At 33.2% G+C, this 18,032-nt stretch overlaps 1 protein-coding gene across 2 annotated transcripts in view; it reads right to left on the bottom strand.

The window, feature by feature from the left end:
- Positions 1 to 1,194: 1,194 nt before the first annotated feature.
- The window catches only part of LOC141490730 (neuroligin-1-like), a 277,179-nt gene continuing 260,341 nt past the window's right edge, over positions 1,195 to 18,032 (bottom strand). Inside the window, exons 2-3 of one of the 2 annotated variants that reach the window (XM_074190935.1) lie at positions 12,942 to 13,001; positions 1,195 to 2,339 (exon numbers count right to left, since the gene is read on the bottom strand). In XM_074190935.1, the coding sequence (XP_074047036.1) occupies positions 2,146 to 2,339; positions 12,942 to 13,001 (254 nt within the window). In that variant the 3' untranslated portion in view covers positions 1,195 to 2,145. The remainder of the gene's footprint in view (positions 2,340 to 12,941; positions 13,002 to 18,032) is intronic. The other variant, XM_074190936.1, reaches the window with a different exon arrangement.

The raw sequence follows: 18,032 nt of genomic DNA, 5'->3' as shown, positions 1-18,032 counted from the left end.
AACTCTAATTTAACATATCTCCCATTCCAATACCACTCATTTAACCTTATCTACTCCTACAAACTTAAGGCAATGGTACACATCCTTGATCCGATCTATGCCCATAAAGCCCAGGGGAAATTCCATTTCCTCATTGGCATCCTATTCGAGTATATTCTTTTCCAATATTTGTGGACTTATAGGAACAGACTTTCCGAGGTTTATTTTTATCTGAACATAGGACACCCATCCTGCTAAGTAGTTTGTATCAAATTTAGGAATTCTTAAAAATGTAACAGAATGATTGGGAAGCAAAGATTTACATATTATAACTTAACCAACTGAAAATATGCCATTGTAGATTTAAATATATTTCTCCAAAAATTACTGAAAAACCTGTCTTGAGGGAAAGAAGGTTGGAGCATAAGGATTGCCAAACTTTTATGTCACATTTAAAATTTTACCTGTGGACAGCTACATAGAAAATTCATGTAAAACCCAAGGAAATACACGGAGACATTTGTTTCCAATGTTACTGCAATCTAGGTAAATAAATAAGTATACTTACTACCAAAAGCATTACTTAACTCTCTTTTCACAGGTAAATGAAACCTTGTACACTAAATTTTTCTCTTTCTTTCTTTCTTTCTTTCTTTCTTTCTTTCTTTCTTTCTTTCTTTCTCTCTCTCTCTTTCTTTTATTTTGGTTCTTACAAGGCAATGGAATTAAGTCACACTAGTCTCTAATGAACACATCCTAAGAAATATTTCATCAAAACAGTTTCAAATTGTGGTCTTCTGTCATACTGCCAGGGGCTGTGAGTATTTTTGAATGAAGTTGACAAGCTAAAGTCAAAGACTAAATACTCTGCTGAATTCCAAAAAAAATGCAAATGGGATTAAATGAATTAAAAAGCAACAACACAACACTCAAACATATCATCTGATATTTTATAGATGTATAGATTTTATCTATAGATGAAATATCTTCCATTATGGATTGGCTCTTTCCACTACAGATTTAGCTGTAACAATTCAAAATAATGTCTTTTCAATATATATATATATATATATATATATATATATATATATATATATATATATACCTATATAATGTCTTTATATATATATATATATATATATATTTAAATATATGTATACATGAATTTCTGGGAAAAAAGAGGTAAACTTTCTGCCAAATACATTAGCACAGAAAAGCAGAATACATTGAAACACATAATTAAGTGCTTGCATAACAAAAATTTATGTTCTTTTTCTCTCTCTCAAAATTAATATAATGCGGTTTTTTTCAGAACACCAAGATACTGTTTTAAGCATTGTGAAGTATGAAAAACCAGAGAAGATGCACATGAAAAAGACAAATTTCAAAGATGAGTTCTATTCATGGGTAGACTATCAGGATGAAGGCATTTAAAATCACCATTTAGCTTATTGTATATAACTATCAGAACATACTAATGCATCCATATAAATAAATAATGTGTTTATCTTTCAAAGAAATTTCACAAAGGCTCTCTTTCTGATCACACTCATCTACAAGTATATCAAAACATTTTATGCACACAAAAAATGCTCAAAATAAGTACCTTTTCCTTTTGGCTTCTATTTTCCTTATTCGAGACATGCCATCAATAGGTGAATTAGACTGTATTTTTTTTGCAGTGAAGTCAGTGTATAATTCCTCAACTCAAGTTTAAACTAAAGAAAATTTCAACATCAACTATCATAGTTTTGACTGAGAAAAATGAATCTGGAAACCAGCATCAAATAACACCTTTTCCCCTCATAGGTAATGCCTAGTATCCAAATTCTTTAAGACAATTTAATCTCAGACAGTTCAATTCCACTGTAAGCATCAGACTCTCCTATCCATTAACAAGAAAGCAAAATCTCAGGGATCTCATAATTATTCTTTAGTGTACTCTGTCATATTGACTTCACACCACAGGAACAACATTCCCAAACAATCTTAATAATTCAATTCCCTTCCATCTTTATTTCTGAAACATCAATTCCATTTGGCCCTTGGCAAATCATCAGACATTTCTATAGCAACAGGAAAATAACTCTTTTCCCCCCTCGAGTAGAAAACCAACCTTCAAATTCAAAACACATACACCCATAAAAATAAAAATAAGTATTATCATCACAAATTTCTCGGATGAATGGGATAAAAGCGCTTCTTACCAAGTACCCCCAGCCGATAGTTGACTGTGATGACTATCACATTCCCATAACTTGCCAGGACACTGCCGTCATATAAATTCCCTGTGCCTTCCATGTAGGAGCCACCATGAATGTACACCATCACAGGTTTGGGGCCCCCACTGTCCCGAATATCTGAAAAAAATAATTTATACATGTTCTTATCCCCCAAATGGTCAGTAAAACACAAAACACATTTTCCATGTTTGAAAGTCTGATTTTAAAATATTTATAGATTGCTGCTTTTGTTAGTGTTTCTCAAACAAGGCTTTTGTATATGATAATCACACAAAAGTGCTGTTCTACTGTATACATTGCTTTTAACAGCAGAAAGTAAAACTTTAGGGCTATGTAAAAATAGGCAATTTTGAGCTCAGGAAAAGTTATTTTCAACTGCATGACTTCTGAGATTCCATCAATAAATTCTAAAGAAAATTATGCTTTGAAATTTCCTTGTTATTTTGGAATGATGCACTCATTCCTCTGTTTATCTGAATATGTGTATATATGAAAATGTACAATTTTATACTTATGTATTTATTTGTATATACAGATAGGTTTTGATATGACAGTGTCATCACAATTATGAAAGGAAATGAAATTCCCATAAATTAAAAAGAAAAATTTCCACCTCATTTCCTTCTGTGTTAAGAAATTATTTTAACGATCCCAATAGATTACGTGATATCGTCTTTGTCCCCAAATTTGCTGATGAATAAAGGTATTTATAAAAGTCCCTGAGAAATTGCAACAAGTTATTTTTACTCCTTAAGATAACTTCCAAGAGTCAAAATGAGTGTATTATATTTAAGTGCTCAAGGCAGCAAAAGTCATGAGTTCATAGGACTTGAGTATGTGTGATCATTTAATGATGAGTGATTTAAATTATACTTTTAGTGAACTTGGTTGTCGAGCTGGCCTCTCACTACTCCATCAGGGAGGAAAACTAACTCAATTATATCTTCTTCCTGTCAGATGTGAATGATCTGAGAGATTCTCTCTACTACATTCTTTGGATGGATGCCGAACCTGGGGCCAGGCAGGGCAGGGTCTAAAAAACCATAACTGAAAATTAGGCTGATATTAAAGTGGTCAATTCTTACATCTTACATGCAAATTGAAAGGCAATGCTCATACTTTTGTGCCATCCTTCTAACACACTACCAAAAAGATATTGGGAAATTATTTATGTGGAAAAGACAAAGAGATGAAGTTAATAGGAAAATGCCTGGTTTTCAAGAAAGATCATAGATTTGGTCTACGAAGAAATTTGAAAGGTCAGCTAGTCAAACTTATTTTTTTTATCCTCAGGTGAGAAATTCAAGGTACTAAGGGGGGAAATGGGCCATTTTTCAAAGTTCAGAGCATTATGTTTTGAATGGAGCTAATCATTTAATTCAACTTCCTCTTTTTTTTTTACAATCGGAAACTTGGAACTAGAATGACTTGGTATAATTGGGAAATGATAACTAGATAATGGAAAGATATATCATTTTTTGTTGGTGGTATTCATGTTGTTGGGATGTCTGTGGGAATTTTATTCTAACTGGTTCCAATTTTAAAATAATGGCTATCTATTCTATGCACATCTTATGAAACATGAGAAACGGGTGATATGTCTAGATCTTTGGACAGCAGACACATGCCATGGTCTTCTAGTCCATTCATCCTCTATCTTCAATGACTATTTACATCCTATTTTACCTTTCTGTCATTCTCATATGGTTGGCACCAAGGAAGCAATCATAAATTATTAAACTGAAATCATTAACTGACTGTTCACAGCAGAAATTGTACTCTGCTAATTGTATGCTTGGAGGTAGCACAGAGGGAGACTGTTCCAGAATTCTTCTTTAATTAAAATTACATAGAATTACAAAGCACCAACTGTGAACAGGAATGAAATTTGGGTCTCACCATTCTGTTCATGGGAAAACACATGTATAGGTATGTATATGTGTCTATATGCATACAGGTATGTATAGGTATAATTCTATTAATGGCCACTGGTATATTTACATACATGTGTATGTAAATTTGAAAACCTGGAGAGGATGTATCCTCACTTACATGAAGTAATAAAAATAAAATGAAAGAGCAAAAGATAAAGAATACTGGAAGGATAAAAGGGTTTACTCTGTCAACGGGGGGGGGTCATTTTAATTCTCTAAGACTTAGACCACCTTGTCTCTATATAATAAATAATTAACCATGAGTTCCGAGGGCCAGAATACTTTCATTTTCATCTTTATTTATATGACTGAGTGGTTAAAGATTTGGTTTTGAGGTCAATTAGATCCAGGTTCAAGTGACAGCTCTGACATTCTGCCTGCTGTGATACTAGACAGATCATCAGATAATATTTCAGAGTCCCATAGGCAGGTCTTTAAGACTATAGTTGCAAAAAATGTATAAAATGCCAGTAACAGGAACTTCCTCATCTGGATTACCACATCTATGTCAATGAAGTTATAGATCCAATTCGATTTCAAGAATCTCAATGAAAGAACAGGAAAAAAAAATCTATCTCTGAAGCATGGGGATCATACTGATTTTTTGAAGTTGCTTCCACAGAAATAAATAAAAAATAAACTTTTTTTGAATGTCAGCTTTCAGAAGAATTAAATCTTACTATTTCCATAGGTGTGGCATATTTACCAACAAGTCAAACATCAACCTAAATTTGGTATTGTCTTATCTAGGAGGCACATCTGATGATCTCTTTTAGTTAATAGACTCATAAATCCTTTGTGTTCATAGCATGCTTAATTTGGAAATGACATTTATATTATCAGAAGGAGTCTGTGTATAAGGTTTTTTCCCTTCAGAATTTCTGGCATTGTTACTGTGCATCAGAAAACTTGAGATTTAATGATATTATCCACCAATTCTGATATAATGGAAACTTTTAAAAGTTTTAGAAGCTTCACCTTCAATTCAAGACTCCTAGTTTTGGTATCATCTTTTTTAATGACCTTTAGAATAGTACTGAACACTTAGCTAGACAATAATTTCTTTGCCAATGAGAAGGATGGCCATAAGTCTCAAGAGAGATAACTAGCAATCTTTTGATTTCACTCAAACATATGACATGAGAGGGTTGACATAATTTGGTACCAGTGGTGCCAAGGCAACCTAAATATAAAAACCTGGTGTCCATCTTTCATATGTGGAAAGCAGAAGGAATTTCAAATGTTTATAATTGATATGCAAATTAAACAAGGAATTTTGCATTGCCTTAATTAGAAGAAATGAAAACATTCAACATGTTTGAGGATGGCAGCAAGCATTTTTATATATGACCTGTTCTTTACCTAAAACAAATGTTGCAAAGAGTGGAAGTGTGAAGATTCACTGGGGCACAAGACAACCCAAATTTTCTAAATTACTGCAAATGAAAGAAATATCCTTCCAATAAGTATACAATTCCCCTCACATGGAGAGGACAGAGAGGGCATTAGGGGAAGAAATATCCTTTGTTCCTTCTTTTCTTAATATTTTTCCCTTGAATGTTAGTTATATCTTTGAGTATCAGTGTGAGGTAGTCAAAATGACATTGACTGTAGAACCAGAAGGCAAAGGTTAGTTGCCCCACTCTGTGGCTACCCAAATAACCTTAGGCAAGATGCTTGAGGACTCTGGGTCTCAGTTTTCTCATATGCAAAGTGAGAATGTTGGACCAGTCACTTCTGTGGCTGATCCACAGAGTGTTTTATTATTCCTAAATATATTTCCTTCATTATTTTTAAGGATTTTTTAGAAGCCCCACACAAGAAAAATTCTATGGTACCAATATTGATATAATCGAAAAATAAAGAGAATTATTAGTATTTGTTTCAGTGACTGACTCTCAGAATTAGAAATTAGACCAGAAACTATTATCAGACCAATTAGTTATTGGCTCTGTTGTGTTTACATTTGGTCTATTAATGCTAATTCTTTAAAAGGTTCATCAAAAACCTACTATTTTCAAATTTTTCGAGGCTGAACTATTAGAAAGAGATAGAATATTGGCTTCAATAAAATCAACATGAAATGAATGTGGTATTTCAGTGTTTGGGAAGAAAAGGAGAATTTGATATTTAATTTCCTCCATTGTTCCAGAATTTATTGCAATACTGAGTTCTATGTTTGTGTTGTATGAACACTCATCTAGGAAGAAAAATCCTCAGAGTTTATGAAGTTTTTTCCCCCCTTTTTTCTAGGGACTCCGTTGTTCAAGGAAAGTTCATATTTACTTTTATACCAATGGTGCCAAAATTAGATAATTTCATCTCCAAATGAAATTTCATCTGCCATTGATATTTCTATTAGATTATGACCTTCATGAGTTACTGTTGCCAACACAATTACTTAAAAGCTAAACTCTTCATAAGGACCCTTTTTAAATTAACTATTCTTAGGACAATAGACTGCAATTACAAACTTTTCCATCTGCATAAAACTTGCCAGAGGTTGAGGCTTCTCAGCTCAGTGTTTCAGAAAACCAAAAATTATCCATTATAGGATATTATAATAGGATTTGATGTTTAACTAATTAATTTAACTAATTAACTAATAATGTATTTTACTTAATTATTGAGAATGATGGGTAAATAACTGATTTTCGAAATATTCTGGGGAGGACAGGTGTCATAATTCACTTTTTGAATTATTAGTATACTATAAATATGCACTAAACACTAAAATTATCTTCTCTCTTTGATTATTGCAATATTTATCCCTGGATTTTCTTATTACATCACTTATTATGCATTTATTTTGTATGCATTTATTCTGTATATATATATATGTATATGTATATATATATATATATATATATATATATATATATTTAAGCTTTTGCAAGGCAATGGGGTTAAGTGGCTTGCCCGAGGTCACACAGCTAGGTAATTATTAAGTATCTGAGGCCGGCTTTGAACTCAGGTACTCTTGACTCCAGGGCTGATGCTCTATTCACTGCGTCACCTAGCCGCCCCTATATGATATTTCTTGTCTTCCTGAATAGGCTGTGAGTTTTAAGAGTAGGGATGATCCCATTTATTTCTATTTGTTTAAAATTCCAGAGTTTATTGAATGGCCTGACATATAGGAGGGTCTTGGTGAGTCTTTGGTAGTTGCTTGGCTATTATAATATGCTGTCATTTCAGAGTACTACATTTTGTGGGGCATGTGGAAGAATTTTTAATCCCCATAACTATGGTATATTTATAAACATTATTTTACTGAAATTTCTTTAACCAAATAATAAACAATATATATATGTATATATGCATATATAATTCTTTATTTTGAGCAGATTTATAATTCCATTGATAAAGCTATGAATAGAAAGGAAAGCCTCAGAGTCAGGAAGCTCTGGATTCAAGTTTTACACCTGACAAGTAAGGGCTATTTTACTCTAGATTAAGACACTTGACCCCTCAGGGTCCTAGATAACATTAAGCCTATGAACTGTAGAATATGTGCTATTATGCATTTATAAAAGAATTTTCCTCAACAGTTCTTATTTCAATGACATCATAGATATAGTCCTTTTTTTCATAGATATGGTCTTGCTAAAAATTGGCAAGAATCTGTAACTAAGGAGATGAAAGCCCCACTATCCTCTCTTCACCTCAAACAACATAGAAAATACTGCGTTCATATCTGGATAGCACATTGCGGGAAGAACATTGATAACCTGGTTAGGAAAATCAGATAAGGTCATACCCCTTAATATCAACTTAAAGCCAGGGGATATTTATCCTGGGGGAATAAAGGTCTCAAGGAGAATAAAAGAGTTGTTGTCAAGTATTTGAAGGATATTCCATTGAAGAGGGAACTTAGACTTGTTACTTTTATCCTCAAAAAGTAACACTTAGGGGGCAGCCAGGTGGCGCAGTGGATAGAGCACCGGCCCTGGAGTCCGGAGTCCCTGAGTTCAAATGTGGCCTCAGACACTTAATAATTACTTAGCTGTGTGGCCTTGGGCTAGTCACTTAACCCCAGTGCCTTGCAAAAAAAAAAGAAAAAAAATTTTAAAAAAAGTAGCATTTGGAGTGATGGTTAGAAAATGAAGGGAAGTAGATTTAAGTTTAAAGAAGAACTTCCTTCCTGTTAGTGCTATTCCTATGAGACATGGACTGGATTATGAAGTAATAGATTTTCTTTTTTCAAGTATGAGTTCCTTGGGGGACTTGCTGGATAGGATTCCTAGAAGATAAATCCTGCAAAGGACCAGTTTGGATTAGATGGTCATTAAATGACTTCCAATTTTCACTTCCTATACTTAATCAAATGCATTTTCCTTGAATGAAAAGCATATCTTTGTAGGAATTCCAATATGTAATAACTGGAAATTATAGTTTTACTCACATTAAAAAGTGTTTCAGATTGGTCTTGTTTCCCCCTATCATTAGATTCTAAAATACATTTGTCCCTTGGATATTTTAAAGCAAAAATAAAAAAAAAAATCATGATGGGTCTGGAGGCAGAAGTGTGGATTGGGTAAGCTAGGTCTGATTACCGCTACTTGTTTGGAACATTACTCAAAATGATACAAATAGCCGTTGTAAGGGAAGCGAGCTACTTGGTAATGAAATTCCAGTTCATTATAAGAAGAACTGACAGACAACTCTCAAATTTGAAAGTGGCCTCAGGTCCCAGTTCTTATAGAGTTGGAATGATGCCGCTTGCCATGAGGAAGAGAAGTTGGAAAAGGCGATTCGGTGACTGGTGGAATATAAATGGAAACAAGATATATAATTGTATAAGTAATTTTTCAATAGCTCCCAAGTGAAGGTAGTTGAACAGAAGGGATATTCAAAAGAAATGTGGAAGCCTTTTGGAGGGGATAAAAGGTTGGGAAGTGAATCATGAATATCTGGCATTTAAGTTATTTGCCTAACACCATCTCTGCAAGTGTGGGCAAGTCATTTCAATTCTCTGGGCTTCGATTTCCTCACTTATATAATGGGAAAAGCAATCTTCATTGAACTTTTTCCTCAAGCTTAAAGTATGTCACAAATACAAATTCATGTTATTATCTTTGTTGCCTCTTTGGCTGTGAGATATCGAATGAATTTTAGTTGAATTAAATGTGAAAATTTAGCATCAATTCTAAAAATCTTGCTCCTTATTCAATGCAAAAAAGTAATATTATGAAAAATTGTGGTTACTTGTCCTTCATTCTTGAAGAAGACCTACTATGAAAAGTCATTGAATTTTCATATGGAGGGGTGTTTCAAAGATAGTTGGTTTATAGTGTCATAGTTTTAGAGTTGGAAGGAACCCTAGAGTTCAAACATTATTTTTCAGGTAAGGAGGTGAAAGAGCTGATAAAAGCTCATAAAGGTAAAAAAAAAAAACCTTGCCTTTGATGTTAAGTGATTTTGAGAGGATTGGAAGTCATATTGGGTTTTCTTATTAGAAGTTCACCATTTTTTCCTACTCAAGTGTGCTGGTTTTCAAATTTCATAATGATTTTCTATTATTAAAAAATTATAGCATAATTGGAATGAATAGTTTTGACATTCTACTTTTAAAACTGTTTTTAGAAAGGTTTATTGGCTCAGGAGTTCCTAAGATTTCTTTACAATGTTTCCAGGAGAAGTTATCATCTGCCAATTTAACTGGATATATAAAGATTGTGAGTACTTTAAAATATGAAATTTACCCTAAAATAAACCTTTGAAATGCAGAAAATTCTTCTCTGATGGATGGCTAGTGGTATATAAAATATTTACAAATAAATGTTTCCTGTGTTCTCCAAAACAAAAATCCATGCAATACAAAAAAATTAATAAAAAGGAAAAGTTATTTTTGTTTATATTCTTCTTACTAATATATTAAAATTTTAAGTGTTTTATAAATTCAATCTCACTGATCCTCATGACAACTTTATAAAGAGAGAGACAAGATGAGAATAGATTCCAATAGGTCCTCCTGACTCCTTGCTCTATTCTGTCCAGCAAATCAATGAAAACATGTGATATGTTCATTTGAAGGGAACATTGAGAAAATTTTGCATTTAGAAATCAGATCTCTTAAAGACTGACAATGACGAGCAAGTATAAAAACTTTTGTCTTTTGAAGAATTCATGTTGAAGAGACAAGATTTGGAATTAGGAGACCCTTGGTCCCAAACATCAACTTTGCCATGTAGACCTTGCCTGACCTTGGGCAGCTTTCAAGGTCTCAGGTTTTCATCTTCTAACTCTATGATATTCTAGGACTGCAAACAACAGATGCTCTTCCAAAAGTACTTGCGTTCTGTATATTTCTCTGAACATTCTGTCATGTATTAGACAGATTAAAAATAGCAACAACAACATGAATTCTATGCTAACCCAATACAAATGTTCTAATCATCCACTAAAGGATTCAGAAAACTTTGCAAATTATAATATTTACTTGAATGCTTTGTAAAAATATTTCTTATGGAACATTCAAATGATAAACATTAGATGGAATTGTATCTCTTTATAAAATTTCATGGGGCATTTGTTGTTTAATCTTTATTAATAAATTACCAAATTCCATGAAAATCATATTCTGAAATATGCAATTGACCTTCAAAATTGTACCACAGTTAACAGAAATTTTATTTAAAGTATCCAAAATCTGTCTATTCCCTGAGTCACCTGATTAAAACAGCTGAAAAGTCCACACTACAAAGATTCCAGTATTAAAATTCTAAGCTAGAAAGAACCTCAGAGGTTTTCAGGTCTACACCAACCTCTGCTCATTTTTGAATGTTTAGTTCACGCCACCTTTAGTTCAGTTTTCAAAACTAAGAAAACTGATGTGGCAAGATCACATCGATGTTAAATGATAGATGTAAAATTGGAACCCAGGTTCTCTAGTTGCTATAGCAGTAAACTTTCTATTCTATGACACATCCCAGTTTTTCGACTAATCCTCATTCCTATACATCTGTTTAAAATAACTGGGAGTAAAATAGGCACTGGTCTAATTGATAAATAAAAAAAAAATGTTATTAAGGCAAAGGTAATGTGGCAGAATGAGTAAATAGTGAAGAAATAGTTGGAATATGAAAGATCTGCGTGAGTCTGATACACATTCTTTCAATACCATAGGCAAATTCTAGGATTCTAGGCATAGATGACAGAATGGAGTTTCCACACTGGGATTTACCCATTGCTTTCCCATAGAAAAGGAATTATTTTCCCCAGAGACACAAATCTATTGTATGAGTATAATTTCTCCAGGACTTCAAATACCCTTAGGGATAATTTGTATATTTTTGGATGTATGATAATCAGGAGAATAGTGAACAGGAAATCTTCATTTGATATGCTATTCAATCATTTGTTTCCTCACAATTCAACTCTTTATGACTCCATTTGGGGTTTCCCTGGCAAAGATACTGAAGTGGTTCTTTTTCCAGCTCATTTTCCAGATGAGGAAACTGAGGCAAGTGGGGTTAAATGACTTGCCTAGGCCAACACAGCTAATAAGTGTCTGAGGCTAGACTTGAACTTAGGAAGATGAGTCTTTGTAATTCTAAGTCTGGACCTCTGTCCACTATGGCTTATACCCTAATGACTTGACCATATCAATGAGACTATATTTTTATGAAAATGTCTACTACATATTAGATATTATACTAAAAGTCAATGATCCAAAAGCAATAAAAATCTGTTTTTTGAGGTGAGTAATTTTGGAAAAATAAATTGCATAGTGATCAATGGCTTGCTCATTTGTTGTAGAGAAGAGTCTTAGAAGTCTTTGAAGTCATCTAAGCTGAGTTACTAAGAATAGAGTGGGAAATCCTGAATGAGTCTGGTTATTATTTGAAATATTTTACAAAAAATATATTAGAGCCACAACTTGAGGGAATCAGAATTATGAAATAGTGGCCAATTTATCAAATTTTTGTGTTGCTCATTTATTGATTAATATAAGGATCAAAAAGTTTTCTTCTCCAGTGATTTACTTGCATCTAAGACAAGAGAAATCAACCTTCTTCTGTCTTCTTCACAAACATCTTTCTACTAGGGGTTGTGTGTAATATTCACTGTAACATGTGTTATATAGGCATGAAATCATAAGCTTGCTACATTATTGATCTGAGGACCACAGTTAATTGTTTTGTCAAGAACAGAATAATTATTGAAATAGATGTCATGATTTCTTGCTTAAATCATATGCACTTCACTTTTTGAAGGCAACATGTGATAGCAATCAAAAAATGCATATTTATTTTCAGTTAATTGAAGCCTTGTTTAAGAAACACTTTATAGCAGCTTTGTTAATTTTTGTCACATCATATGGGTGTGAGGGTTACAAAAATTAAATGAATAACAGCTATAGAGATCAATTCATTTCTGGATTTGATAAAATACATAGGTTAGAAAACATGCAAAAGGGGGTATAGAGAGATCATTAAAAAGATCAGGGAGTTAGTTAAAATTTATGGACAAAATTCAGTCAAAAGGGAGGATGAAACATGTCAAAATTTATTTTCAAGAAAACAAACCCCAAAAACCCCCTCCTCTTTAAACATTTTAATGGTTGGTACCAAAATGCAGAACTAAATAACAGTTGCTTTTTTTAAAAAAAATTTAAAAGTATGTCTATATATCACAACAGGCAAGAAGACAAAACACATCAAAAATGGGAATGAGAAAGAACTCTCCAAAAAGGACAAGAAGTCAAAAAAAGAGGAAGAGGGTGGAAAAATAGACTGGGGGCCTCGTCATGCAAATCAGATTTGGCGGCAAAAAAAAATACCTTCATCTTCAGCTCCGTCATTATCCCCTAAATCATCTGTCTGTTTCTTTGTAAGGGGACCTAGGATTGAGAATGGAGAAAAATGGAGGAAAAAAGATAATTCAAGAATATACAAGACTGAATGGGAGGGGCAATATTATTTGTAAATACTAAAACTACCAAGGTTGATTCCAAAAAAACAAAAAATAAAAACAAAAAATAAAAACAAAATCAAAGACAAAACCCCAATAACAGCAACCAAAAAACTCAGGGAAGTAATTAGCTTAGAATATCAATTTCTGTTTAAAGAAAAAAATTACCCACAATCCCCATCTAGTCTAAAATATCATCAACAGTGTTCATTTAGTATTTTTTTCCCTAATACCAAAAAAATATATCAGGGAATGGAGGTCATGATACAAGCAAAAGAATGTCTTGTCTAAAAGAATACCCACCACATATAAAAATAGAAAACATTTTTTATTAGTTGACAACTTATTTTACTCAACAATCTCACTGAATTTAATTTGGTTAAAATAATAAACAAGAGATCAATATAATTTTAAGAAAAAATTGAAAAATTACAGCAATCGATCCTGAAATAATTGACATTTTTTTATAATATCATTAGCTTTTGGAGTTCTAACAGTTTTTTTTTTCAAAACCCGTTTTTTTTTTCCTTAGTCCTTTCATTTAAACAGAAAAAACCTTCCCACATGTTTTCCTTTAAATGAAACTGTGGATTCAGGATTTTTGCAACCTCTGGCTACCCTTGACAGGTTTATTAGCAAAGGAAGGCTTATGCTTAAGCAAGGCAAAAGGTAGAGTCGATGGAAGTCAGGGTTTCTCTCTCAATAGGCCTGCTGAGGCAGGGCTAATGTCTACTAATCAATTTAGTGACATAATGGAATTAAACCTTAATACGATTTCATGGCCAGAATAGTTAGTTATAATAGGATCATGTTTTAGGAGAATAGTTCCATTAATAACAGTGGGAATGTTTCCTACATGTTTTATTACAACAAATAATAATAATGATGATGATGATGATAATAATAATTTGCTGGGCTCAAGTGAAAGAGGATAAAGGAAGTCAAAGGCCATGAGAAGAGCAACTGTTTCTTTTGTTTTTTTTTCTTTTTTTTCTCATCCTCAGCATACAATGAAGCTGTTGGAACCCCATCTTCTTTTTCTGTTTTCATAGATGTTGCGTTTAAAGGACAGTCAGTAATATACATGCAAAAAGGAACCATTACAAGCACAGACACACCATTTCCAAAGGCAGCCAACCACAAAGCCATAAGCAAGAATTTTTCCATGCATAAAATAACCATCATAAGAAAAGGAAGGGGAAACAAAAGAAACAATGAGAGAGACATGTCAGTATATGCAGTGCCACATAGGTAGGAAGCAGGCAGTAACTTAGAATCAATAGAGAAGATCAGTTCAACATTTTAACTTGAAGTTTTAGTCATTCCTGCTGATACTGTACATGTGTGTAACTCAGGACTAAACCTGGAAACTCGATTCTTAAAGGAAAGCTACATTGCTGAAAACTGAAGGGGGGAAAAACAATGAGCATATCATATACTTTCTATATGTCAGAAAAGCTTCAATAATTCAGAATTCTACTCAAAGATATTAGTTGGAAGCAAAGAAACATCAATTAAGTGTGAATATATTAAAGATACTTCTATGATGTCATCTGTCAGGGAAAGTTTCAAGGTAATTGTAACTACTCATCATATACTCAATACGTTTTTTTTTATTTCACCTGAAATGGATCATCCCCATTCATAGGAATTGTCCAGAAAAAGGTAGACCTTTATGAATTGAAACTCAATGAAAATTTCATTTTCTGTTCTTCTATCATCATCATTTTATTTCAGTCCCAAACACTCCAAATGACTTAGTATAAAGTTAAGGTGACACATATGGTTCAAAGATTCTTCATTTATCCACATGAAAAATTTCTATTTTCTAAACAATGCATAAATTTCACTGTAATTCACTTTTTTAAAATTGCAACCTACCTAAAGGCAAAGACTTTCTTTATGATTATTCGAGAACATTTCTGGAGCACAGACAGGTATATCATCATTGGAAAGGCCACTTTATTTTCATCATACTAAGGAAATTTGTGCTCAATCACTATTTCAGAGAAATATATAGAAGATAATTCTAGTTTTAAAGGATATTCCCCAATATAGCATGCCTTGAAACATCTAGTTTATTGGTAACAACTTTTCTCTTCAGAAATTATTGTTATAACTCTTGACCATTTATTCATTGAGGAATCTGTATATTTTTGTGGGTTCCCTATATATCTTGGCAATCAGACCCTTTGAGATATTTGGTATAAAAGCTTGTTTTTCCCCAATTGACCATTCTTCTCTTATCCTGTTTGTGCTGATTTGTTACATGCAAAACTTTTCAATTTCACGTAGTCAAATATTTTACTTATATTTTTGATCATAAAGAATCCTCACACTTCACAATTGTGAAATGAGCCATAAGTGTGAAAAGGACCTAATCTGAGTCTTTCCTTCTTTGTTCTGCATGTTCTATAAGTGTCATGTCATACATCCACTTTCAAAGTCCTGTGTGTGATGTGGCCATGAGCCTAATAATATCTGCCAAATTGTTTTCCAGTAAAAACCTTTTTTTTTCTATTCAAATCTTTCATTTATAAATGCTCCCTTGGAGCACCAGAAGGACAAAAATAGACTCACATGACCATTTGTTGCCCATTTTCTGTTTCCTGTCAACATGAATGCTATTGCCTGACAATTTTATCTTTTTTACTTGTTAATGTAGTGCATGCTGCAGATCATTACTGACTTTAAGTTGTTATGTTTGCTATTTCAAGTAAATTCTTAGAAAAAAACAAAAAAAATCATGCAGACTAACTATATAAAGAAACAATAACATTTTCCACCTCAAGGCAGTGCTGCAGGATTATCACTTCATTTCTATTTGCTGTCACATACAAAAAGGGCCAGGTGTTGAGTTCAAGTCCTCCCTTCCATGGCTCTTGACCTAATGGGCACTGGGGAAAGAAGAATCTTGTTTAATTTTCATCTGACAGCATCCAAGGCGGATAATCATATCACATCCTTGGAGAATGGTGAAGTGACTACTGGGATTCAACTCATTGTGGTTTGAGGATAAACCTACTTTAGGAACACTTCAAGTATTCATTCAAACTTTGATTTTGGCAAGTTATGAGATGTTGGAGCAATGGACTCTCCATTGCAGCATGTTCTGTCCATATTCCACACTTGACTCAGGGCCTCTCTGATTCCTTTTATATAATATAGAAAGAGATATTTCCTCACGTGAAGATGTGTTGATTGAAACAATTGACCTAAGCTCACCCAAACTACTTCATCTATTCAAATAAGGGGAAGAAAATCTTCTTACATTTTTTAGCAAAATAGAATAACTCAAACAATTAAAAATATAACTGTTACTTTATCTCAGACATCATTGCAACTAATCATTATAGAACAATATATAAAGGAGGGAAGTAAATATGCATACACACATATACATATATGTATATAATATGTATATATGCTTTCCATTGACACATACTGAATTTTGACTGAATGAATTAAAGGAACATTATGACAGTCAATATGGCATTGTGGGAAAGGTACTGGTTTTGTAGTTAGAAAGATCTGATTTCAAATGCTACCTCAGACATTTACTGACAAGTTAACTAGTCTAGGGCTTGATTTCTTCATCAGAAAAATAAGAGAGCTGCTAGGTTCAACTGTCTTAAAAATTTGTTATAATTCAACTCCATTCTCCTATTTTTTCACTAAATGAGTATTTCAGTATTTTTCTTTGTTTCATATACTATGGTGGTAATGGGTGTAGGTATAATGGCTGTACAATGAGAGACAAAGTTTCGATTCTATTGTCATAAAATGGTTTAAGTGAGAGCACAATATCAATGAATTTCCTTCATTAAAAAACTTATTTATTTATAATTTATAATTACATATTTTATAAATGTTGACAACTTTTTTTTAGTTTTTAGTTTTTACAAGGCAATGGGGTTAAGTGGCTTGCCCAAGGCCACACAGCTAGGTAATTATTAAGTGTCTGAGGCTGAATTTGAACTCAGGTCCTCCTGACTCTAGGGCCCGTGCTCTATTCACTGTATCACCTAGCTGCCTTGATGGTTGGTAATTTGTAATGATTGGTGCTGGTTGCTGATGAAACTGATGATAGCTATTTTAAAAATGATCTTTTCCTATCTTTCATGTTCAAGGTAGAAAGGACCTAATTATCTGAAAAGACTTTTGGGAAAGAGTCTCCACTACTTTGTGATGACATATGAACACAGCCAGGAAGCATAGTCTGCTTAGGCTTGATTGTTCTATACTTTAGCATGATAACAGAGGAGGCAATCGGTGCTGTGAAGATGAGAAAGTAAAATCAAGGTAGAACTAAGAAGCTTACTATTAAACAATGATAACCTAGAGTTAGTCTGCTAAGATGAAGCATGGAAAGGATATGACAAGGACTGGCCATTTATCTTTTTGTTCCATTTAGTGGAATCATGCCATTAGGATTTAAAGTTCCCACCTATCTGCTCCTCATTCTTAATCAGGTAATCTAGGAAATATTCTCACTTTTCTGGTACCACAGCAAAGAGGGCCATTTCCCATTAGTATATTGCAGGTCCTTTTCTCTCAAATTCTTCATAAGTTTGAACTGTGAAGTTTCTATACTTTGAGTCAGAAGAAAGATACTTTTTTTTCTCCAAAATGTGTGCTGCCCATTTTGGGCATGGAGGTCTCACACTGATACTCCCCCTCTCAGGAACTTCCCTCTAACAGCTGTGCTCCTCCTACCCTTATGAGTCTGAAGAAAGTTTGTTCAAGTTATCTCTGTGTAGGCTGTCACTTTTCAACTGAATTCTTTGTGCTATACTTATCCCAATGGAGCCTTAAAAGGAAATTAAACAAAATATGCCTGCGTTGGTATGGGGGCATATGTGTTCTTTTCCAAGAATGACGTGTCCATCTCATCACATTCAACTTAGATCAATGCATACCGTAGAAACAATAGAAAGACTAACAAACTGCCTTCTGTGGG

The sequence above is a fragment of the Macrotis lagotis genome, chromosome 6 (genome assembly GCF_037893015.1).
Source record: "Macrotis lagotis isolate mMagLag1 chromosome 6, bilby.v1.9.chrom.fasta, whole genome shotgun sequence".
NCBI lineage: Eukaryota > Metazoa > Chordata > Mammalia > Peramelemorphia > Peramelidae > Macrotis > Macrotis lagotis.
This window is presented reverse-complemented; position numbering and strand designations above follow the sequence as displayed.